The sequence below is a fragment of the Pinus tabuliformis genome, chromosome 2_1 (assembly GCF_031772625.1).
Source record: "Pinus tabuliformis cultivar Carrire ecotype Pingquan chromosome 2_1, CPIR1, whole genome shotgun sequence".
NCBI classification, from domain to species: Eukaryota; Viridiplantae; Streptophyta; class Pinopsida; order Pinales; family Pinaceae; genus Pinus; species Pinus tabuliformis.
Window position 1 is genome coordinate 60703337 of NC_142299.1, and position 26282 is coordinate 60729618.

Sequence of the window (26282 nt, forward strand, 5' to 3'; positions counted from 1 at the left end):
CACCCTTCATCGAATTTATTACCACCAAAAATCTGAAGTTTGAACCCCTTTTTACAAAGTATATTAATAAGCAATTTCAAAGCAAGGAGCTCAGCATAACTGTCAAATTCCTCTCCCAATCTGGCCTTGACCCTGAAAAAGTGGGTGTCTTAAAAAAATTCATGCCACTTGCTTTATATTTATATTTGGGAGGAGATCCTTGATTTGTTAAAAAGGAAATGGAGTTAAAAACAGAAATTGACCTTTTAACTTATCAAAGATCAGGATTAAGACCAGATCCCCATTCTAAATTTACCCTTCATCCAAATTATTACCATCAATTGAGTCACCAGAGATTGAATTCAGACCAGATCCCCATTCTAAATTCATCCTTCATCCAAATTATTACCACCAATTGAGTCACCAGAGATCAATTTCAGAGTTGAGTTCTCTATAGGCATGATGAAAAAAGAAATGGAGTCAGAAATCAACCTTTTAACTCATCAAAAATCAGAATTAAGACCATTTCCCCACCGTAAATTCACCCTTCATCGAATTTATTACCACCAAAAATCTGAAGCTTGAACCCCTTTTTACAAAGTATATTAATAAGCAATTTCAAAGCAAGGAGCTCAGCATAACTATCAAATTCCTCTCCCAATCTGGCCTTGACCCTGAAAAAGTGGGTGTCTTAAAAAAAATTATGCCACTTGCTTTATATTTATATTTAAGAGGAGATCCTTGGCTTGCTCCGTCAAAATCGTGAAAAGGCTGCCTCTCAGGCATTGCTTTGGGAAGAGTTATATAACTAGCAAATATAAATCTGTGTTGGGATGCACACTGGAAAGGTGGGATGAATCTCCCTTCAAAAGCGTCAACGTTCCTTGCAAACCAAATTCCCAACTATCAAGAGTAAAGCTTTGAACTCTTTTAAATCTGGCTTCTACTGCCACTGTGTAAAACTTACTACTTTAGTTTCACCTTGCCCAGCACCTCCTACCCGTATCAGGCTATCCATTCCAGCCCACAATGGGGAAGAATATGGGCAAGATGATCTCCTATAGCTTCCTCATCCAGCTTGTATAAAGTACATCGACTTGGCCCATGTCCAATCCTCTTCTGTACCATGTAGTACTTACACAGAGTAGGGCCTTGTTCTATATGGCCAGCCACATGAAGATCCTTGCTTCATGCTTTTAGTGGGGACTTGATTTTCCAAAGTGGTTTCCACTGCCATTAGATTCCATTAGGCCGATCTGTTAACAAACATTGCATTGCATTGAAACCGAGTCTGGGGGTAGAGAATCACCAGACCAGCTCATCCTTGTCTCCTTGAGTCGAACATGACTCACTTTTAGTCGACCTGTGTTAGACTCCCACTGCTCCCCTTCATTCCCTCCCAGCTCTGGAAAGTTTGCCCTGCTCCTCTTCATTCGCCTCCAGCTCTAGAGGTTTGCCTTTTTCCACTTTTGCTACCAAAAGGTAGTGTTTTATGGAGAGGCTGCCTAAGCTAGATAGAAGTAAAATTTCCCTCACAGGTTGTAGATCAGATGAAGGCATAATTTTTCTTTTAAAATCCTCTTCATTTGTCAGCAATGCTCCAAGTTCAATGTATTGGATCCACATAGTGATCAAGAATTAGAAAGAACTATCCAGCTTTGTCCATAGAACCATAAATCATGTAAATTTGAATGTACAGAACATAAATGCAAACCATACACGGGCAATATTCCATGTTAGGATGTGGTTCAGTACAGGTAATGCAATTTGTCCCAAAATATATTACTAACTCACTACAGAGGATTCAGTCAGATAATTTAGATGAGAAAGCAAAATTAAATTGCATCAACACAGTTAAAAATCAGAATCTCATATTCTGCGTATTTGCAGACAAATATACATCAGTGAGGAACTGTTGACTGCTCTTATCTCACATTTCTTACTTTCACAGTCCGTGGAGCAACATAAAAGACGGATGGATGATCTGTAAAGCTCGAAATGTTGTTCCTGCACCAATCAACCCCTTCTAAGTAAGGTAAGGTTTCATGGACTAAAGAACAATGCCAATGAACGTTTCTATCTAACCACTGTATCGAATAAAGAAAAGAATCAACCAAACCTGAAGTGTAAACTGTAACAATGGGCACTGCAGAAAGCTACAGAACAAGTCAATGTCTAGATGCATCTTAATACTGGACAAGTTTCCAGGGTAATTCAATTTAACCTTCCAGCCATCAACCATAGGAGTATGATTGCGTTAATGCCCTATTCTTATTTTTCCAGTCTCTGGGGAATGGGTGCATTCATCGGATAGCCGTCCCTCTTTAGATTTTCTGTTTGAGCTGCCACGTTATGTGCATCCGCTGATTCTGAATCTGGAGAAATCGTAATATGAGTTTCCGCTGAAAGAAAGTTAGACAAAGGAAATGTCGACCCTTCCCGCACAAGGGGCATACCCTGTGGAGGAAGAGAGTTTTCAATGGAATAATGCATTGGACTCAAAACTGGCGACACTGAAGCTTGAGCATTCAAATTTGGTGACATGTCTGATTTGACCCAAGAGGGTGAATTCAAAGCTGGTGATCCTGGTTCATGACCCAACGGAGCCAAACTCGGTGAAGCATCTCTCAGGTCTTGTGAATCTTGGCCAAGATATTTTTTAGAATAGAGTTTATCCTCACAGACCTCATAGAAATTTCCAGTGCGAACCTCCTGACAGAGAGAACAAACACCGCAGAAAAGCCACTGCATTAGATCTGTCACATTAGGCTGCCCACAACAGCAGCCATTTCCAGGTAAGCCAAACCTCTTCCGCATCTGAATCCTCCAAAACCCACCGTACAGAAGCCCAAACACGCAAAGAATGATCCCAGTGATACCAAGACCTTCCCGAATATTCTCATTATCAATATTGACAGCAGCCAAGGTGAAGATCCAATAAGGGGCCATGCACAACAAAATGAAGGTCACTATGTGCACATACATGTTCCCAAACCCCAGTCTATCCATATTCCACCCAAAAACGCAGAACCCACAAAATGTTGAAAAAAATGCAACAGAAGGATCACTCCAGCAGTCAAATAGACCTCCCTGCCATTCCGGTTTAGGTTCCATTCTTTTACTACCTCTTCTAAGAAGAGAGTATTTCTTCTCAAGCCGCGCGTATGTAGATTTGTTTTTCACAGAGTTATCATCTATCCTAATAACATCTGCATCAGTGATACTTATAACCGTAGTCTCCAAATCACCTTCAACTTCGTAATCTTTCCCAAGAGGACTCAGGATAAGATAAAGACCAGCTGCAACAGGGGCGCCTATTGCAATAGAAACGCACAAACCCACTCCAATAGCTGGACGCTGTGATCTCTTATAGCCCCAATTCAGACCACAGAGCGCATACTGCGCAAAACAATTTATTTGCAGAAGTAGCACAACTACCATCATGTGTGCCCACTCATGAGGTTTGTAAGTCTCATTTTTACAGTAGACCTTTCTAAGATTGACAATGTCCTCTGGTTTCCATCTAATGAGAAGTAAAAGATGATAACAACGTTGTGGGTGTAGATAAAGGCACATCATGGTAAAAAGCGCATTTAGAATTTGATTATTGACCTCAAACCAGGCATCCCTCTCACTCTTTTTAGGCACGGCCCTGTTAAGAAAGCCAACCAGAACCAAAAAAAGAATAGCTCCAGATACTGCCACAACAATACCCCATATTAACAGTGCCAAATTCTTCGGATTTCGCAGCCATACTTTCACTGCCTCCTTCAAAAATACCCACCTGATTTCGCCAACAAAAGGGACTTTAACGCCATCCTTGAGGCCACGAAAAGGCTTCGCCGGCGCTGGAGTTCATTGCCATAAACTCCGCTCAGAATTCAAATGGACTCTATCTGGAACTCCTCCGTAAAAAGCGCACAGATGTCAAGCAGAGAGCATTGTTCAATCGCCTAATAACGCTTTTTGTTGAATCGTCTTACGAAAGATCTAACAACTATGATTAGGACAGAAAAGCATTTGGGAGAGCCCATTGTATACCTTTCATATGGCCACCATAAAGGTGAGAGGCCAAAGTGAGTGAAATTAAAAGTGAAGAAGATCTGAGAAGTTATTTCTGCACTAGGACAGTAGAATATTCTCCGTATTTTTATTTCTGAGATGATATTTAGGATTTATGATATTATGTGAATTTGTAAATGAGTTTAATGCTTGGCATATCTCAATACTAGATATTTTCAGATTCGGGTGATTGCCCTGGACATAGTAAATCTGAAACCTTCGTTGCAAAAATGTGTGTTCTGATATCTGGTGGCTAAGATGCTCCCTCGCAAAAACAATCATATCAATATTATAGACCCAATTTACTGTAAGTAGCACAAATAGAATTTATTAATGAATGAGCCTGGTTATTTTATCTGATCAAATGCAATCGTAGATTTCAAATAGTTCAGAAAAATCTAATAGAAAGAAACGAAGTCAATTATTAGAAAGGAGGTGGAAGGCGACCATTTAACTAAAAAGCGATGCATGGATTTTCTTGATATTCAGTGTTTAAAGAATTGCAGTGCCTTTTATGGATTAAAATTATTGAGTGATTAAGAATTGCAGTGTATCTTCTTAATTGAAAATGATGATTGTGTTGTATTTTTGATCAAAAATTATAATTATTAAATTTGAATTTGATTTGATACTCGAAAAATTAGACCGGTAAAATTAATAAGCATAAAATTTCACATTATACATTTTACAAATATTTAAGGTTTTTTTCTTTTTCTTTTTTAATTTTAAAAAATGAAAAATCATTATGTAAAAATTGGTTAAATCTTTCTTTAACATAAATTTTTGTGTATAGTTATTTCCAATATTAATTTCTCCGGCCTAAAATGTTATAGATCATTTTTATGTTTTTCTATTTTTTGGTATAAAAGTTATGCATTTGCAACTAAGCTATTCTATTTTATAACTTCTATAAAAAAAATTAATACGGGATTTATCTTTTTTCTATTTTTTTTTTGGGAGTTATCCATTTAATACTTAAATTTGTCAGTTTATGATTTTTTCCAATATAGAAATTATGATTTTTTGTATTTTTATATAAGAGCTACCAGTTTGCAACTAATTTACTATTTTATAGTTTTTGTTAAGATAGAAGTTATCTATTTTTTTTATTTATTGCAATTTTCCATTATATACAAATTACTAACTAGTTATCCATTTAACATTGAGATTTATTGGTTTATATTTTTTTCAATATAAAAATTACAGCTTTTTTAATATAAAATTTGCAACCAATTTATTGTTTTAGTTAAGATAGAAGTTATCTCTTTGTTTTATTGCAATTTTCCATTATATAGAAATTACTAACTCATCTCTGTTGATTGCTTCAAAGGGTAGATTTAAAAATCAAATTTGAGTCACATTTGGTTAAACAATACAATGGTGCCTGGATTAACAATTTGTATTCTGGAAAAATGAGTCAATAGTAGTGAAATAACAAAATCAAAAGGAGATTGTGATTCGCGCTGCCTCCGCGTCCTGCTCCTTCGGCCCTGAGGATCCCTGCTCACCCTCGCCTGACAGCCCTGCTGTTGGGCTCCCGGAGCTCCTGTGTGATCCAGGTGGATGTTGGTGCCCACCCACCTATCCCACTTGGACCCCCACAACTATCTCTTTCAGTTTTTCAGTTTCCTTAATTACAACACAGTTTACTATTTTTAGCAGTTTTTCGGGTCCTAAACTTCCGGAGCCGTTTTGAGGCCCTAAACGACGTTTTTTGGGAAATCCACCACCAGTGATTTTTTTGATAAAAATCGTCTTTTCCGTCGTAGTCCTCGGAGAGATCTTTCCAACGAGCTATCATGCGCGTCAAACGGAGATAATACGACCAATTCGCGACCCCGGGAAGTTGGCTGTCCAACTCACCCCAAAACGGGTCCCACAATTTGGCGTTTCATCTTCTAGGGTTAGGTTTTGGAATGTGAAGGGTTTTCCATTGTTTCTCAATAATAAATAGGCCTTCGAGCCTCATTGTAAAGACAGTTCGAAACAGTTCAGAGGCATGTAGCCGACACATCTCTTCTCAGAGATAAGCTACCATCGCCCTAGCTGGGTTATTTCTATTTGTAAGCATATTTCAGTATTCTCCATTAATGAAATGAAATATTATTTCCGCTGCATCTCTGTTTTTATGGTTATCGCATCTCTGTATTTATGGTTACCTCTGTAATCTATTGCGTTCCTGTTTAAATCTGGATCACTGTGCCATGACCGGTGTTCTCTGAAGGCTCCTGCCTGCCAACTCCTTTAACTCACTTGAGTTTGTTCCTCTTCAGCTCAGATGGCCCCTCCGGAGGCTCCACCGGAGGAGGCAGCGCAACAGCAAGCTTTTTCGGCTCTGATAAACTCTCTCCCACCTCAACGAACTCGTCCTTCGATCTCCAAGTTTGTTAAAAAAATCGAGGGGTTACAGGAAGTCTCTCTCCCTCCTACTTTGCCAAGAATGGCTGCTCTTGCTCTTGCTGAAAAAGGTCTCATAGGACAGTTTACTGGTCTTTGGCCCTCACCAAAAATAGTTCAAAGGTGGGTGGAAAGGAACTGGACAGATAAAATACAAGGGAAAATTTCTATCAGATTTTGTGGGAAGGGTTACTTCACCTTCCACTTTGAGACAAAGGAAGACAAGGATTTGATTTTTCGCAACAGACCTTACTTCATGGATTCTAGAGGGTTGTACCTAAACAAATGGACACCAGACTTTGATCCGGAGTTGGATATCCCTAACGCGGTTCCCGTTTGGGTTCGTCTCCCTCACCTCCCATTGCATTGCTGGGGAGACGAATCGGTTTGTGCCATTGGAAATGCAGTCGGGAAATACATCGACTGAAGCGAGCCAAGAGACAATATGCAGGCTTGCACCTGAATTTGCGTTGAAGTGGACCTGGGCAAAGGCCTTCCTGAGGCCATTAAGCTTAAAGTTGACGAATGGTCGCACATTCAGTAGCTCGATTATGAGCAGATCCCTTTCAAGTGTAAGGTATGTCACGAGTACGGCCACTTTGCTAATCTTTGTCCTAAGCTTTCTAATGTTGACAATAATCCGCAAGAGGAACAATGGGAAACGGTAAAAAAGAAAAAAACAACCCCTAGCTACAAGCTGCCTAATGATGCTGGACCTTCCTCTCATAACCCTCCCATCTCATCCAACCCTCCCATCTCTCGCAATCCTTCCGCCTCACCCTCTCCCCCTCAGAAATCTCTTTCTTCTGCCCGCCAGCTGAATCCCCTCCCTACTTCTCCCTCCTCAAATCCCTTTCAAGTTCTTTCTCTTCCTAAAGACTCTCCTCTTCATTCTGAGCCTCCCTCTTCTCCTCGTATCTTGGTCATTCCCTCCTCCCTTTCATCTGATCCTCCCCCTCCTAGAATCACTCAAAGCAATTCCAAAGATCATGGATCTTCTCTAGATGGTCAAAAGAAGTCAGGAAGAAAATCTTCCAAACAGCATAGGGATGAGAACGCTCAAAAAGACATAGCTCTAGGACTCCAGAATCCTATAGAATCATACATACAAGGATCAATAGACAAGGAAACAGCAAGCAAAGATAAAGGAGGGAGAGCAACTCCTCGAATCACAGTTTTGAAATGATTAAAATTCTTTCATGGAACAGCAGGGGATTAGGGAACCCCTCTAAAATCAATGCCTTAAAGGATCTTATAAATCAAGAGCAACCATCCATTATTTTATTGTAGGAAACAAAACAACGAAATTCAGAAATTGATAAGATCATTGTTCATCATAAGCGTTATAGAGGATGCGCATGCGACTCCAGAGGTGCCTCAGGTGGGATTACAACTATCTGGAACCAGGAAGAATGGAACAGAGAAGCTGAAGTGATAGAACAACACTTGTTAAAGACAATGTTAAGGAACAATAAGACCAACCAGCAGATTGTTATATACAACGTCTACGCCCCCAATCATTATCGGGACAAAGAAGCCTGTTGGGATTCACTCAATGAGAACATAATAGAAGAAGACAGTAGCAATATTATCTTAGGGGGCGATCTAAACTTGATTTTACATGCCAATGAAAAACGTGGGGGCAGCTTTACTCCCGATCCATTCAGAAATCAGCTGGAAGCAATAATGCAACACGGTGATCTGATTGACATCATACCAAAAAACCGAAAATACACCTGGAATAATCGCAGATTGGGTAGCAGCAACATTATGGAGCGACTGGATCGGTTTCTGGTCAACATCTCCTTTCTTTCCTCATATTCAGCTGTCAATGTCTCCATTCTGCCCTTCGCTGTCTCAGATCACTACCCCATCATTTTAACTATTGATTCGTACAGACCTCTTGGGCCTCTTCCCTTCAAGTACAATCACATTTGGAGCGATTATTCAGAAGCCAAAAGCCTGATACAGCAAACCTGGCGTCAACACATCGAAGGATCTCCAGGATTTATATGGGAGAGCAAATTAAAAAATGTGAACAGAGCGCTCAAAAATTGGGCCAAAACGCATTATGATGAACCAGAGAAACAAAAAAGAGAGGTAAAAGCCAAGATCAAAGATTTCCATTCTACATTAGAAAATCAAGAGTATCATCAGGTTGAAAAGATCCAAGAAGAAAAGCTTTATAATCAGTTATGCAGCATCAAAAGAGAGGAAGAAGAAAAATGGCGTATAAAATCTAGGCAGACTTGGCTGAAAAGCGGAGATAAGAACACCTCTTTCTTTCATAAGCAAGCTACTGTTCGGAAAATTAAAAACAACATAACAGCCATCACAGACAATGCAGGGATCCAACATATTGATCAAACAGCTATTAAAAGTGTTGCCTCAGACCACTTCAAGGAGCTCCTATCTGAAACAAGGGAGGAAGAATCCTACGCTGACCTCTTACAGCATTTGCCAACAAAGATCACAACAGACTTAAATAAAAGGCTGACAGAAGAGATAAAAGAGGATGAAGTTAAGGAAGCAATCTGGTGTCTTCAGCCCAACAAGGCACCCGGGCCGGACGGCTTCCCAATATGCTTTTATAGAGAATATTGGGAGTTGATAAAAAAGGATCTCATAAAATACTTCAAATGGATACAGAGGAAAGGCAAAATAGGAGGCTACACAAATGCAACACACCTGGCCCTCATCCCAAAGGAGAACCGCCCTTCTAACTTCTCCCGATTTAGGCCAATATCCTTATGCAACTCCTCCTATAAAATATTCACAAAAATCCTCGCCTCTCGTCTCAAATCTCTTCTGTGGATGTCAATTTCAAAAAACCAAGGAGGCTTCATGGCTAACAGACAAATATATGATTCCATTCTCTTGGTTCAGGAAGCCATTCACTCTAGTTACTCCAGGAACGAAAAGGGTTTCATTTTGAAACTAGACTTGGCAAATGCCTTTGACAGGGTTAGGCATTCCTTTCTTTTTGTTGTACTTCAGAAAATGGGTTTTTCTCGCTCCTTACTTGATATTATAAGAGCCAGTATCTGTGGCCCTTGGATTGCTCCACTTATCAATGGTAGACCTGGACCTTCTTTCCGTTCCTCAAGGGGTTTAAGACAAGGCTGCCCCTTATCTCCTTACCTTTTTCTCTTAATGGCAGAATCTTTCAGCGGTGTGCTTGACCATAAGAGGCAAGCAAGCCTCATTACTGGTATTAAATTCGAAGATGGAGTGAAAAATATCAATCATTCCCAATTCGCTGATGATACTCTGCTGTTGGGAGGGGCAACTACATTCATAGCTTGAAGATTCAAATCCTTATTAGACCAATTCATGAGATATTCAGGGGGCCAGATTAACCATCTCAAAAGCTGCATTTACGGATGGAACGCCTCAGCTCAAACGATACAAAGCATTGCCACTATATTTGGTGTTCCTTGCAAGTTAAATTGGGGTTATTTCAGCTACCTGGGAATGTCGGTGAGTATTGGGAATGTAAGGGCAGATGTTTGGGAATTAACCTTAGACAAGATGAAAAGAAAAGTACAAATATGGGGAACATCATGGCTCAATCCAGCTGGACGAATTGTGCTTTTAAAATCGGGTCTTTCCTCCCTCCCTCTTTATCAATTTTCCTTGGCTCAGGCTCCAGCTTCTTTCCACCGTAAAATGGACAGTATTCTCAGATTCTTCCTTTGGCAGGGAGGGAAAAATGAGAAGAAAAAATTCAACTTGGTTGGTTGGAAACAAGTCACTCAAAACCAGGAGAAAGGTGGCCTTGGCATTAGATCCCCAATCCTCATGAATATAGCTTTTGGAGGAAAATTGATATGGAGACTCATTGATAATCAAACAGCTTGGTGGAAGAAAGTCCTGGAGGCAAAATACCTTAGCCAACCAAGGCAGCATCTTCTTGAAGCAGAGATCCCCAACAGAAACTGCACAAAGATTTGAAGCTTTGTAAAAAAGCCATCATCTTCATGGCGCAAAACATCTCTAAGGTGCCCAAAGGAGGTAAGGAAGTTAACATCGGCACTGACAAAATCATGGGGAATCCGCCAATCAACAGCCTCCCAGGTATGAAATCAATAACACTATTCCTCCAAAGAAAAGGGATATATAAATTAAACCAAATTTCTCAATGGGATGTTGTATCCCATGCTTGGATGCAATGGAATTTTCCTCCCATTCCTCAACGTCTCAAAGGCAACTTTGATAACTTCTGTAATCATCTGCACAGCATCGCTCCCACCTTTAAAGATGACAAGGACGGTTTCAGATGGGATCCTACAGGCACTAGTTACACAATAAAAGCAGGGTATGAATATTTGAACAGCAAGGAACACCCAGCGCCAACATGGATACACTGGAAAACTGTTTGGAAAGCAGAAGCTATACCTAAGGTTAAATTATTCATGTGGACTCTTTTGAAAGGAAAAACTCTTACGGCTGAGAATCTTAAAAAAAGAGGCATAGCGGGACCTTCCAGATGTCCTAATTGTCAAGATGCAGAGGAGTCTATTCAGCATCTTTTTATTTCATGCCCTTTCGCAGTCTCTTGTTGGAGTGGCATCAATCCTTCCGTGACCTTCTTCTGGAATTCTTAGCATTCTATCGGAGAAGCTATAAACAACTGGAAAAGAAGTTACCCCTGGTAATCCATGAAACACAACCCTGCCAAGAGGGTGTGGGATGCTCTCCCTTTTGCTATTCTTTGGAGGATATGGATTGCCCGGAACAACATGATATTTAGAAATAAAGAGACTTCTATCAGGCATCTCTGTATTAAGGCAAAAAATATGGCGGTTGAAACAATCGCCTCTAAACTCACAAAAAAAATCGACATATCCAGCCTATGGGTCGAGGAAAAAGATTTCATAAGAAATCTAACAGAAAAGATAAGTATCCCGTTGACAGTGAACACATGCAGCAATCCGGGCAAGGCTAACAGGACCAGATGGAAAATTCGTTCAAAGCAAACCGACTTCGACAACTGACTCCGCTCAAGTAGCATTCACTCCTTGTTCTTTGACGGTGCCTCTAAATCTAACCCAGGCGCTGCGGGAGCAGGGGGCATTATCTTCAACCCCTTTGGCGAGCCCTTAGTCTCTTTTGAATGGGGTTTGGGGACCCTCTCCAACAATAGAGCTGAGGCCCTGGCCCTCTACCAAGGCATTCTTCAGCTACAGACACAGGGAATCAAAAAAGCTCTCATCTTCGGTGATTCTGCTATCATTATCAACTTAATGAATAGCCAGCGAAAAGCTTCTAATATTTTCTTGCAACAAATCATCAATAGATGCAAAGTTCTAATTAATCATGATACGGAATTCCAATTCTATCACATCCTCCGAACCATCAATAGAGAGGCAGACAAAAGGGCCAGTCATGCTTGCTCTCGACCCAAAGGAAGCCTGTTCTGTAACAATGAAGATTCGTTTCAGTTCCTCCCGTGATCTTCATGAATTATTTAAACTATTTATGTCATATGATCTGCGCTACTGTCAAAGCGTACTCCGGCGAAATTTCCAGTAATCCTGAGGCCCTCTGTTGCAATCTTCAGATAATAACCTCATATCTTATAGCAAATATTGTTGTATCTCCTAAATATTACTTCTCCTTTGAACTCTGTGATCGACCTAGATTCCTCCACGTGATCTGGCTCGCTTTGGGCCTTTGCCCGCCGGCTATATATCATGGGAATCTCCCCTCTCATCTGCAAGTGCCCCTCTTCTTGCTCTTTTCTCCCCTCGATCTCGCTCCCTTTATTAGCAGTTATTTTTTGACCTCCAATGCTGTGATAGCTCCATTGATCAGGCGCCCTTCTGCCCGATTTTCCCTTTCTGGGTTATCAAGCTCCTCCAGATCACCTCAGTGCAATCCACCCTTATCTCACCTTGCCTCCTATCGCATAGCTTTAGAATCTGTCTCAATTCCTGGAAATATCCTCAACTCTACTTTCAAATATCCGAGAACCCCTTCTGCTCTTTCCCCTGCCTCTCAACTCATCATATTGGTTATCAGTCTCGTCAATACAGTCTGTGGGGGCCTTCATCCAGAATCGTTCCAAATCCGATTTGAAGTTTTTTGGATGGATCACAGTGAAGATTGCCTCCATTGTCGTGACCAGCATCCAGAACTAGAGCAAGTTAGAGCTCATCAGCGCCTCTTGGATGAAGAAATCGAAGCTGCTTCCAGAATCATTTCAGCGAAATATGAAGCCGACATTACCCCTTTCCTTCATCGCATCTCCTCTCTGCAGGAGCAATTCATCTCTCTCAAAAACACTTGTGCACACATTCAGGAATCTGTTGACATTCTCAGGTATATGAAGGACAAGATCAACGCCCCAAGTACCAGCTCCTCTAGCATAAAAATTGCAGAAGCTGACAGCCACCCGGAGAACTCCACTACTCGACAAATCAGTCACATAAGCATAGATTAGATGTTTTGTAAAGTTAGTCTGTTACTGCTCCAGTTTGTCCGAATTTACACTTGTGTTAGAATCTTTCAAGTAGATTATGGAAACATTTCAGCGGAATCCCTCAATGTAATTCAGATGCAAGCTCATCCTATGAGCTCTTCTCCTGTACTGCTGGAGCTTAGTCTCCCCTTCTTTTTTTGAATACATACAGCACCTGAATTTGTGAAAAACAAAAACGAAAGGAGATTGAAAGAATCAAATTTACATCTAAATTTGAAACTAAATTTCCCATTTATAACTAAATTTCCTATTTCTTTTACAATATAGAAATTATTGTTTTCAATTTTTTTTATAAAAATTATATTTTATTTTTGCTAATTTATCCTACTATAAAAATATTACCCTATAAACACTAAATTCTCCAAACATTAAATGATCCCTGCATTATTTCAATTTTCAAATTTCCACCAAGGCCTGCGTTATTTTCAGTGTTCACATAGGCAGTTGTGCAGATGCAAACTTGTATTCTCCCGAACCTAAGACTATTGTTTGTAGCAGTCTGTCCTATAAGCTATCTTTAGCCTCGTGGAGTTAAAAAAAATTCTTTCTTTCTTTCTTTCTATTTCATACTAAATAGTATTAGGTACTTGCCAAATGTCAGTCAGCTGTATTGGCCAAAAAAAATTAAGTAAATACGCTGATTTGGTTTGGTACGGATAAATCGTTGGATTCCAATTCGATTGATTTGGATTTGGATTTCGATTTGGATACGGTACACTCCATATTAGGTCCACAATCTTAGTTTCACGGATTAATATATTAAGACCATCGTAGATTTCTAATCATAATTACAGATTTTAGCTTCCTATTTACGGTTCAAAACCCTTTTCGGATCTACGAAATGGCATAAGGTTATGGTTAATAAATGATAACGAAGGATGTTATTTTATGCCATAAGAATTTTACAAGTAATATATGCTGTAATTACTGTATTCATCAAATAAAGTAATATAGTAATATAAATTTATAGATTTATCAAATTTAAACAAATTAATTTTAATAAGTAAAAATATTGCATGAATTATATTAGTGAAGAATTTTTTAGGGTTTTTAATGAAATATTTACAAATTTATGATTTATAATTTATATGGTAATTATGTGTTTATAAAATAAAGTAATGTAAATTTGTAGATTTATCAAATTTAAACAAACATATTTTAACAAGTAGAAATATTGCATGAATTATATTAGTGAATGGAATTTTGTTTTTAAAGTGGATTTTTTTATTGAGATTTTGAATAAGTATTAAACTACACATATTAACATTTTATATTATTTTGAGTAAGTATTAAATTACACAGATTAACATTTTGTATTATGAAGAAATTTTTAGGGTTTTTAATGAAATATTTACAAATTTATGATTTATAATTTATATGGTAATTATGGGTTTATAAAATAAAGTAATGTAAATTTGTAGATTTATCAAATTTAAACAAACATATTTTAACAAGTAGAAACATTCCTTGAATTATATTAGTGAATGGAATTTGGTTTTTAAAGTGGATGTTTTTGAGTGAGATTTTGAATAAGTATTAAACTACACATATTAACATTTTATATTATTTTGAGTAAGTTTTAAATTACACAGATTAACATTTTGTATTATACAAAACAATAAACGTTGTTACTATAAATTATAAATTAGAGGTAGATTTGGTTTGATAAATGAGTAATTAGAAATTGATAATATCAGTGTATATTTTTAAAGAATGTTTGCACATACTTAATATATCATTTCATTATGAACATAAAATACTTGATAATGTGGAATTTATTTGGCTCATTGTAATGTAGAATTTCTTGGAAAATTCAATCTATATTAAGTGTCATATAATTTATGGTGTAGGTGGATGAATGCATCAATACAAAAAAATCTTAAAACCTACTATCCTATTGCTATTCTAAATATAAAAAAACTCTTAAAACCTACTATCCTACTTGCTATTCTAAATATAAAACTGAGTTAATTGGTCAAATATATAATTTTATTTGCAATATTTATAATTGAAACAATTTTAAAAGAGCTTTTGTTGTTTTCAATATTATAGTTTTACATTTAAATGATTTAGAATAATGAAATAAGAAATATATTGCCTAATTTTTTCGGCATTGAATTTTAAATAATACCAAATCAAATTCGAATTCAAACTCGAACTCGGTAACTATGTTTTGGGATCGAATATTACTCATCGGGATGTATTAAATCTGGCTAGAGGAGGCGAAGTGATTGTTTCTTCTGGTGCCATAGGGAGTCCCCAGCTCCTACTTTTGAGTGGAATCAGGCCCTCTTGACCACTTGGAATCTTTGAGGATTCCTGTGGTCCTCGACCTACCTGGTGTTGGACAATGCCGAGAAATGGTATGACCATGATCTCTCCTCAGCCTCTTGAGTATTCTCTGATTCAAGTCGTTGGAATACTTCGAGAAAGATTTATCGAAGCATGTAGTGTTCCAATTGCCGATCCGTTTTATGAACATGGCCGACTTCTAGAAAATGATATTGGAACCAACACAACAGATTTTGGGCATGCGGATTATGCGTGACAGGAAAAACAAAAGGATGTGGCTGCCACAAGAAAAATATATCAAGAAGATGCTTGACAGGTTTAATATGAAGGATGCCAAGCCAATTGGTACACCCCTTGCAGCTCACTTCAGGCTGAGTACTGAATTATGTCCTAGTGATGACAAGGAGAAAGAAGAGATGAGCAAGATTCCTTATGCTTCAACAGTTGGCAGCTTGATGTATGCCATGGTATGCACACGACCAGACATTGCATATTCAGTGGGAGTAGTAAGTAAGTTCCTTGCCAATCTAGGAAAACAACATTGGAAAGTAGTAAAATGGATTTTGAGGTATCTCAAGGGTACTAGTAATTATTGTTTATGTTTTGATCATGATGAGGCTGTGCTTGAAGGATTTACAGATGCATATATGGCTGGAGATATGGACACCAAAAATTCCATTACATGTTATTTGTATACATTTGCAGGTGCAGCAGTATCTTAGGTGTCAAGGCTACAAAGAATAGTAGCCCTCTCTACAACAGAAGCCAAGGTTCAGGCCTGTTACATAATGCAGAGTGATTTCTGTTCTCCAGTGATTGTTTTATATATTCCGTTGTTTCTGATTGAGTAATCTTGTTGTTTCTCCATTTGTTTGTCTCTAAAATTATTCTTTGCTATTGCCATCTAAGTCTCTGAGTATAAATCTGTTGTGTGTTATGTATGCTCTGAACTAACAACTGGTATCAGAGCTAGGGTCGAATATCCACTGTGCAAGCCGCTTAGTGCCATCGCCTTACTCTAGCAAGAAATAAAAAGGTAGTGGGCATATGGTGAAACATGCCATGAAGCCTAAAACGTGAAGTGCATAAGTGCTTTACGTGGAGTTCGTATTTTTTTTCATCAACCTTGCACATATACGTCAAGTTTTTTTTTTCAAACCAACATATGTATGTGTGAAATGTGAAAAGGTTAAAACATTATATATGTTTTTTATATTTATATAATTATATGTTGGAATTTTGAAAAGTATATTTTAAAAAGGAGCAGGAATTTTGAAAAGGGTATTTTAAAAGGAGGAAGGTCATTATTACTAAATTTTAAAGAGTAATAATTAAATTTTTATTTTTAAGTGAAGTTTTTGTTTTTGGGCATCAATATATTGAAAATGGAGACAACAGTTACAGATATGGAGAAGTTGAGCAAGGCTAATTTTGCCCTATGTAAATCACAGATGGAGGATATACTGATTTTGAAGGATTAATATTTGTCGATTGAGGGCATAACAAAGAAACAATCATCGATGACAAATGAAGAATGGAATAAGCTAGATAGAAAGGCAATTACAACAATCCGCCAAGATCTAGCAAAGAATGTGTATTTCAATGTGTCCAGAGAAAAGACGGCTGAAGGATTATGGAAGAAGCTCCGTGATCTATATGAGAAGAAAACGACATTAAACAAAGTGTTCTTGATGAAGAAGCTTTATAATCTCAAAATGAAGGAGGGTGCTTCAGTTGCTGAGCACTTGAATGCATTTAATATTATTACTAATCAGCTTGCCTATGTTAAAATCATTTTAGATGATGAAATTAGAGCCATTTTGCTAATGTGTTCTATGCCAGACAGCTAGGAAAATTTAATTGTAGCTATGATCACTTCAGCAACTGCAGGGACCCTGAAGTTTGATGATGTCAGCAACAATTTAATGAATGAGGAGCTACGATGCAAGTCAATTGCGGAAAACCAGGGAGGAGAAGCTCTAGCTCTAGCTGATCGTGGTAGGAGAATGGATCGAAGCCAGCAAGGGCGATCAAGATCGAGAGGCCGATCAAAATCAAGGAGAGGAAGGATCATCTACTTTCATTGTGGCAAACCCGGGCACATGAAGAAAGAATGTCAATTTTGGAAGAAAGAACAAAATGATCAGAGACCATCGAGTACAAATCACAAGTCATCCAACACAAATGAAGGTGAGACTACTATTGTAGCCACAAATGGTGATGTGTTGTTTACTGTTTCAGTAGAGGATGCATGTGCATATACATCTAGCAGTAGCTTTGATTGGATCCTTGACTCTGGGGCATCTCACCATGTAACCCCATGCAAATATAGTTTTGTTTCATATAATCCTGGTGATTATGGTAGAGTGCATTTGGGGAATAATCATTTTTGCAGTATTGTTGGAGTGGGAGATGTCCAGATCAAGATGAAAGATGGAAAAGATATATTGTTGAAATAGGTCAGGCATGTACCAGAAATGCGCATTAGTTTAATCTCTATGGGACGACTGGATGATGAAGGTTTCAGGCCAGGATATAACTCCTTAAAACAAAAACTCTCTATATTATTCATTCAGGTTGTTCATTATTATATACAAGAGGGAGTGACTGTTCGGTTCATCTCCCGACTCTCTGTCTTCTCTATTATTTATTTACATTAATTACAGCTGTTCACCCAATCCTTAAGATTAGGTGTCAACATCCCCCCCTTAATCTGAAGGAATATTGGTGAGTCCAAGCATCGCTCTAAATTTTTCAAGCTTTTCTCTTCCAAGTGCTTTGGTGAAGATGTCTGCAATTTGCTCATTAGTGGAACAATGGTGGAGATGGATTGTTTTGGCCTCAACATGATTTGGAATCAGATGATATTTAGTATTGATATGCTTTTTTTGGTCATGGAACTTTGGGTTCTTGGCCAATTTTATTGCAGATGTATTGTCAACCATGAGTGGGGTTGATTGCACTTGTTTTACTTGTAAGTCTTCAAGAATTTTCCGGAGCCACACAATTTCTTTTGTTGCTTCAGCTGCTGCCATGTATTCTGCCTCTATTGTGGAATCTGTTGGAACTGACTGTTTGCATGATCTCCAGGAGACAGCTCCTGATCCAAGACTCATAGCATAACCTGAAGTAGATACCCCAGTATCTTTGTCTCCATCGAAGTATAAATCAGAGTATCCAATCAAGCTGAAGTCTCCCACCTGTGTATACTTAATTCCAAAGTCTTGAGTTCCCTTCAAGTACCTTAGAACTCTTTTTGCAGTAGACCAATGTCCCTCACAAGGTTTTTGCATAAACCTGGAGAGGATTCCAACAACAAATGAAATGTCTGGTCTAGTAGTAGTCAGGTAGTTGAGACTTCCTACAAGCTATCGATACTTTGTTGCATCCTCAAATTCTTTTCCTTCAATGGATGTGAGCTTTAAGTTTTGTTCCGTTGGAGTCGTAAGAGGATTGCATTTAGTCATGCCAAACCTGTTCAACAGATCTCCAGTGTACTTCTTTTGAGAAAGGAATATGGACTTCGGATGTTGAGTTACTTCAATACCAAGATAGTAATGAACATAGCCCAAATTAGTCATTTCAAAACCTTTCTTCAATTCCTTCTTTATGGATGCAATGTCGCTTTCATTGTTCCCTGTCATCAAAAGATCATCTACATATATCACAAGATATACAATTGTTTTGCCAACCTTCTTTACAAACAAAGTTGCATCATCAAGATCATAATGTTTGAAATTGAGTTTCAAAAGATGCTCAGTTAATTTTTCATACCAGGCTCACGGTGCTTGTTTGAGGCCATACAAGGATTTTACAAGTTTGTGTACTTTGTGTTAATGTCCTTTCACAACAAATCCTTCAGGCTGGGACATAAAAACATTCTCTTTTAGATATCCATTCAAGAAAGAAATTTTTACATCCATTTGATGGACTTTCCAACCGTTCTGAGCTGCTAGGGCAAAGAGTGTCCGGATGGTAGCCCATTTTGCTGTGGGGGAAAAAGTCTCCTCATAATCGACCCCTTCCTTCTGTTCAAAACCTTTTGCCACAAGTCTGGCTTTGTGCTTGTCAAGTGAGCCATCAGCTTTATACTTGTTCTTGTAGACCCACTTGTAGCCAATTGGTTTGGTTCCTAATGGAGGATCAACCAGCTTCCAAGTGCCATTCTTTATCAGGGCATCATACTCCTTTTGCATTTCTTCTTTCCATTCATCATGAGAAGCAGCTTCTTTGAAGGAATTTGGTTCAAAATCTGTAGACAAATTCAATTCATAATCATAAGAAACATCCATATCAATAGGTGAATCCGAGTCACCTACATTACCTCCATTTTGCGAGTTTGCATTTCTAGTTCCTGTCTTTCCAACCTCATCAGGATGAACACTTTCAAGTGTCTTTGTCAGCCACTTTGGGGGACCTTTCTCAGATGGTCCAGGCTGCTCCGTTGACTGAGTTGGGACTGAATCAAGATTTAGTCTCCCAATTCTGTCAATCACATCACTCAAAGTATCATCTGTTGTTGGGGTTTCGTGCAGGGGAGAGAGTGCTTCAGAAGAAGATTCCATAGGTTGATCTAATATAGGAATCCCCCCTTCAAGATGTGGAATCTGATTATCAAATTCTTGAAATGATTTTGCATTTGTGAATTTTTCCAAGCGACCAGGTTGCCTTTCAACAACATTGTCAGTTTTGGATGATTCAAGAAAAATTACATCTCTAAAGACAAAAAACTTTTTGTTGACTTCATCATAGAGACGGTATGCTTTGGAGGTGTTTGAATACCCCAGGAAGATACACTTATGACTTCTTGCACCAAGCTTGTTTATATGTACCTTTGGTATCAAGGCATAATAGGTGGAACCAAAGACCCTGAGATGCTTTACCGAAGGAATGTGCCCATACCACATTTCATAAGTAGTCTTATTTCTAATAGTATTAGATGGACATCTATTCTTTATATATGTAGCACATAGAACAGCGTCAACCCAAAACATTACTTTTACATTTTTGAAGAAGAGCATGGAGCATACCATATTTAAGATTTTCCTATTCATTCTTTCAGCTACCCCATTCTGTTGGGGATTATAAGGGACAATTGTTTGATGTTTGATCCCATGTTGGCAAAGATAGTTTTCAAATTCATTTGAAGTGTATTCTTTTTCATTATCGGTGTGAATAGAGGCAATATGAGATTGTGCATCATTTTCAATCCATGCATGAAAGTTCTTGAATGTTTGAAAAGCATTAGATTTGTTCTTCAATAAATATACCCGACACATTCTGGTGTAGTCATCAATAAATGTCATCATATATTTATTTCCATTTTCAGAAGAGACAGGCATTAGACCAAGTTCAAGTTTTCTATGTGCTCTGGAATGTGAATCATGAAAGGGTTGTTTGCTATGCTTTCCTAGAATACAAGCATCACATTGCTTAAGCTTCCTAGGAATTGTAGGCAATCCAGCAACACCATTTTTCTTTAATAAGTGAAGGTTGTCATAGTTCAAATGTCCAAATATAGCATGCCATAATAGACTTGATGGAAGTGTACCTTCTTCATAATTAGAGTTGTATGAGAAATGTTGTGCATGAGCAGAGGTACCCTACAACTTGAGAAGCCTTTCTTCTTCTATCCCCCTCATGACAAGTGAGTGGTCAGATGCTTTTCTCACCTCAAGCTTACCATCAAACATATGAATGGAGTGACCTTGCCGGCAGATGTGGACTAAGGACAACAAGTTTCTCCTCAACTGTGGGAGATATAGAACATGATGCAAAAGAAAGTCTAGAAGACCAGGCAATTTAAGCCCGATTGTGCCAATCCCTGATGGCTTGAGTTTTGATTGGTCTACAAAGTAAACTGCTCCATCAACATTATCAGTGAATTCTTCAAACAAATATTTTCTATGAGTCATGTGGAAAGTTGCTCCTGAGTCAAGCAACCAATCATTTTTCCAGGAAGCAAGTGAAGCATTAAACAAGTCTTCATTTACTCCAATATTACATTATGCCAAGACATAATGAGCTAATTCAAGTGCTTTACCTTTGTCTGTGTCATTAGTTTTACCTTCGGGTTGGTTTCTTTGCTGCTCAATTTTATCCCAAGGTATCTTGCATGTGGAGGCATCATGTGATCCATTTCTTTTACAGTGTATGCAATACAAATCTGACTTTTCTCCTTGAGAGTGTCTGCCCCCCTGCCTCTGAAATATCTTCCTCTGCCTCTTCGACCACCTCTTCCTCTGGAAGAGTCTTGGGCAAGACTCTTTTCTTTATGAGCTAGGGACATAGCCTCTTCAGAAGATTCAAGGGTTGTTTTCTTTCCAAAAGCTTTCTCTCTTTTAGCAAATTTTTTCACAAGGGAGTCAAAGGTAATATCTTTGAGATTTCCATTTGCTTGCAATGACTCAAGATAATTAGAGTAAATAGGATAAAGTTCCTTGAGAAAAGAAATCAGAGGGATATCCATTTCAACATTAGTGACTTTGATATCATGCATTATTGATTTTACTTCGGATGCTAGAGCAAGAGGATCATTATTTTGTAATTCAAGGGTGAAGAGTTTAATCATGAGTTGAACAATTTCAAGTGCAGAGTGTGAGTCATAAAGTTCCTTCAGCTTTTGTAATGCTTCAAATGCAGTTGAAAATGGTTTGATGTGTTGACTCACCTCTTCACTTACAGATGTAGCAATCAATGCATATGCTTTGCTGTTTTTATTCTCCCAAATGGCGAGCTCTTTATCAGAGGTAGGTTGAACTGGGTTTTTGTCTTCTTCTCTAGCACACACTCCTTTCCATAGCTCATTAAAAATAAGAGTGTGTTGGAGTTTCCTCAACCATTCAGGATAATTCTCTTTTCCGGTGAGAGTTATTCCCACAATAGATATGATTGAATGCATATCGAACAACGTAATACTTTCAGCGTTCAATGTTCACCCGAATACCGGAGTCAGAGTCTAACTGTAACTGTCTATGGCAGAAATGAACAGTGGATGATGAGCGGCGGGTAAGCGGAGGATGAGCAGAGAAATAATGCGGAGGAGGATCGTTGATGGTAGAAGATCAATGGTTATCAGAGGCAAAGAAGTCCAACCGTTAATCGTTATCGAAGGGTGGTTTTAAGGCGATGAGCAGAATATCAGACGGATGCAAGGCGATAAGTGGTTTAGAGAAGGGAGCGCTTGATTCCAAAGAGAAATGAACACGTGGCTTTGAGGAGAGAGAAGAAACCACTTCTATCGGACGGCAAAAGGTCGAGCATGTTGGCTGTGCAATATTGATGTGGGCTGTTAGATCTGAGGTCAAGAGATCTACGGTCGAGGATGATCGGGAGGAGAGAGAAAAAGGTGTGCACATCGGGTGGGTAACCACTATGCAACTTATGCGCCCGATATCATCGTCAGCCGTTGGATCTGAGGGTGGAGATCAACGGTCGAGAATGAGCCAGTAAAACCTCGGGAACTGTGTCCGAGTGGGGTCCGGTAAGTGCGTCAAGCGATAGGAAAAACGATGAATCGGTGAATATATCAAACGATGGTGAAATACGGTGAATATGGTAAATATATATAAAAAATTACAGGTTGTTCTTCAAACGAAAGGGCAGCAATAGAAAAAAAATCAAGCTATTACAACACTATTCAACACAGTAGCAACGTATTAGAATTCAAACGATGAGCATTCACAGAGATCTAACAAAGATGTCAACCTGCAAAAGATGTAAAACAGAGAGTGAAGGAGTTAAAAATTTAAAAGGAAGTCCAAAAATGGCACCTGCTCTGATACCATGTCAGGCCAAGATATAACTCTTTAAAACAAAAACTCTCTATATTATTCATTCAGGTTGTTCATTATTATATACAAGAGGGAGTGACTGTTCGGTTCATCTCCCGACTCTCTGTCTTCTCTATTATTTATTTTACATTAATTACAGTTGTTCACCTAATCCTTAAGATTATGTGTCAGCAGAAGGCTATTCCACAAGCTTTGGAAAAGGAGGCTAGAAAATTAGCAAAGGAGCATTGGTCATGGCCAAAGGACCCAAGGCAAGAACATTATACACATTGAAGACACTGATAGGAAAATCATATTTGGTTGTTGTCACAAAAGAAAGAAATTCAGCATATCTGTGGCATAAACGTTTGGGTCACATGAGAGAGAAGGGCTTAAAAATCCTTGTTGGTAAAAATTTATTGCCAGGTTTGAAATCCTACAATCTTGATCTTTGTTGGCATTGTATATATGGTATACAAAGAAAGGTTTCATTCCTTAGAGGTGGCCATTACAGAAAGAAAAATGTGTTAGAATTGGTACACTCAAATGTGTTTGGGCCTATTAACATCAAATCATTAGGAGGAGCATCATATTTTGTAACATTTATAGATGATGCATCCAGGAAGGTTTGGGCATATCCTATGAAAAATAAAAGTGAAGTGTTTGGAATATTTCAAAAAGTCCATGTTGTTGTTGAAAGAGAGACTAACAAATTGCTGAAGTGTTTAAGAATAGATAATGGTGGAGAATATTGCTCAAATACATTTAAGGAATATTGTAACAGGTTTGGCATAAAGCATGAGAAGACTGTGCCTGGTACTCCTCAACGGAATGGTTTCGCAGAAAGGATGAATCACACCATTATGGAAAATATGTGAAGTATGTTTTCCAATTGTGGTTTGGAGAAGAATTTTTGGGCTAAAGCAGTCAGGACCGCTTGCTACCTCATAAATAGATCTCCAACTACAGCCTTGGATGGCGATATCCCTGAAGAAGTTTGGACTGGTAAGAAGTTGAATTATTCTCATTTGAAAATATTTGGATGTGAAGCATTTGTACATATTCCCAAAGAAAATAGAACTAAGCTAGATGATAAATCTATGAAATGCATTTTTTTGGGATATGCGGATGAAGATTTTGTTATCGTCTATGGGATCCAGTCAAACATAAAATTATTAGAAGTAGGGATGTTATATTTAATGAGTTAGAAATGTTCAAGAGGACTGTAGGTGAGTTGGAGGTCAAGAAGGTTATTGACAGGTTTGAAGAGCAGCAGGAAAACATCCCACCAATATAAGAAAATGAACAGCAAATTCAGGAGCATGAATAACAACAAGTGGAAAATGATGAACAACAAGAAGAAGGAACCTTGCAGGAACCTTTGCAGGAGATTCAACTTGATAATACACCACCACAGTTGGTTCACAGATCTTCTAGGCCTCATAAGCCTTCACAAAGGTATCCTCCTTGAAACTATATTTTGTTGACTGATGAAGGTGAGCCTAATTGTTTTCAAGAAGCTTGTAAAGTTGAGCATAGTGAAGAATGGAAGGAGAAATGAACTCTTTGCTGGAAAATAAAACTTGGGAGTTGGTAAACCTCCCAAAAGGTAGAAAGGCTCTACAAAACAAATGAGTTTACAGGATTAAGCATGAAGGTAATGAAAAGAAGGAGAGGTACAAAGCAAGGCTAGTGGTGAAAGGTTTTTCCCAAAGAGAAGGTATTGACTTCACTGAAATTTTCTCACCTATTGTTAAAATGTCATCCATTAGAGTCATTCTTGGTCTAGTTGCTACTTTAGACTTAGAATGTGAACAATTAGATGTAAGAACTGCTTTCCTTCATGGTGAATTGGAGGAAGAAATTTATATGGAGCAACCAAAAGGCTTCATAGAAAAAGGCAAAGAAGGCCTTGTTTGTAGGTTGAAGAAGAGTCTCTATGGGTTGAAACAGGCACCTCGACAATTGTACAAGAAACTTGATTCATTCATGTTGGAACATGGTTTCTAGAGGTTGGAAGCTGACCATTGTGTCTATATCAAGAGGTGTGATCAAGGAAAGTATATCATATTATTGTTATATGTGGATGACATGTTGATTGTTGGGCATGATAAGAATAACTAGATCAATAGGTTGGAGAAAGATTTGGGTAGCAAATTTGCAATGAAGGATTTGGGACCAACACAACAGACATTGGGCATGCGAATTATGCATGATAGGAAAAACAAAAGGTTGTGGCTTGTTAGTGCCTAGATTTACCTAAGGCTGAAAAGGTAGGATCCAAGGCCAACATCAAACGACACTCAGCCTGGTAGCTAGCCCTACCAGGTCAGGAGACAGCTCTCTCTGGGTCTATCTCAGCAAATTATAATCGCTAAAGGCTTGAGATGAATGATTTAACTACTGATCTCAGGCTAGGTATATGTGTGCAAGAGTTTGATTGAATAAAATGATGATGCAGATTTTGGGTGCAGGGAATGAGGTTCAGTCTTGCAGAGATCTCAATGGGGCAAGGTAGGCAATTGTTTTTGGCACTTCAATTTAAATGAGATGGAAGGATTAGATAGGTGAGGAGCTGAAGAGGGCAAGGAAAGTCATGGATCCTCTCCAAACAGCTGAAAACATCAAGAAACTAAAGCAAAGCTCAAGTAGAGCACTGCAATTTCAATGGATTCTACTTACACTCTTGTTTGATTTAGCTAAGAAGAAACAAGATAGATAATGGCATACATAACACATAAGCAAATTCACAATTACAAAAGAAAGCACTGTAGCAATACCAATTGCCACATGGATCCCAAGGAGTGCTTCAAACCCTGGTCTCAATTCCTTATCCAAAATGCTGATATGAGTGTACAATGAAGCTCAAGGCTTTCTCAAAAGTCCAACCATGCTAATGACTGAAAAACCACATAATATAGACAAACCATAGCTCATACTAGCCTCTAGGGTTCGAGCTCACATGTTTAGGAGCTGTTCCAACTAATTCTAAACTAGGAATTAGAAATCAGGCAATGGAATAGCATGCCTCTAGAAACTAGGGAACTGATCCATTCAGTTTCAAACAACTTTTTAACAGATGAATCTACCTTGCTAAGTGAAAATTTGACATATTTACATCATGATCCATCAATGTACATGAAATTAAATCACAATTTTGACATTAAGAGAGTGAAAAAGTCAAACTAGCCAAAACTGGGCGAAAAACAGAGCAATACTTGGTCAAACTGGCAATTTTTCCTCTATGCGTCGCGCCTGATTCTCTATGTGTAGTGCCTGTTTGGACCCATTTTTGG

At 38.4% G+C, this 26282-nt stretch overlaps 1 protein-coding gene across 2 annotated transcripts; it reads right to left on the minus strand.

Annotated features, from left to right (window-relative positions):
- Nucleotides 1-1684: 1684 nt before the first annotated feature.
- LOC149198774 (uncharacterized) lies at nt 1685-3768 on the minus strand. Of its 2 annotated transcripts, none has more exons than XM_089402158.1 (2): nt 2099-3768; nt 1685-1986 (listed from the first exon to the last, which is right to left on the minus strand). In XM_089402158.1, exon 1 carries the CDS (start codon nt 3556-3558, stop codon nt 2251-2253), a length of 1308 nt encoding a protein of 435 aa, XP_089258284.1. In that variant the 5' UTR covers nt 3559-3768; the 3' UTR covers nt 1685-1986; nt 2099-2250. The 2 variants fall into 2 exon arrangements, with proteins under 2 accessions (XP_089258284.1, XP_089258283.1); XM_089402157.1 differs by having other exon boundaries at nt 2204-3688.
- Nucleotides 3769-26282: the final 22514 nt, after the last annotated feature.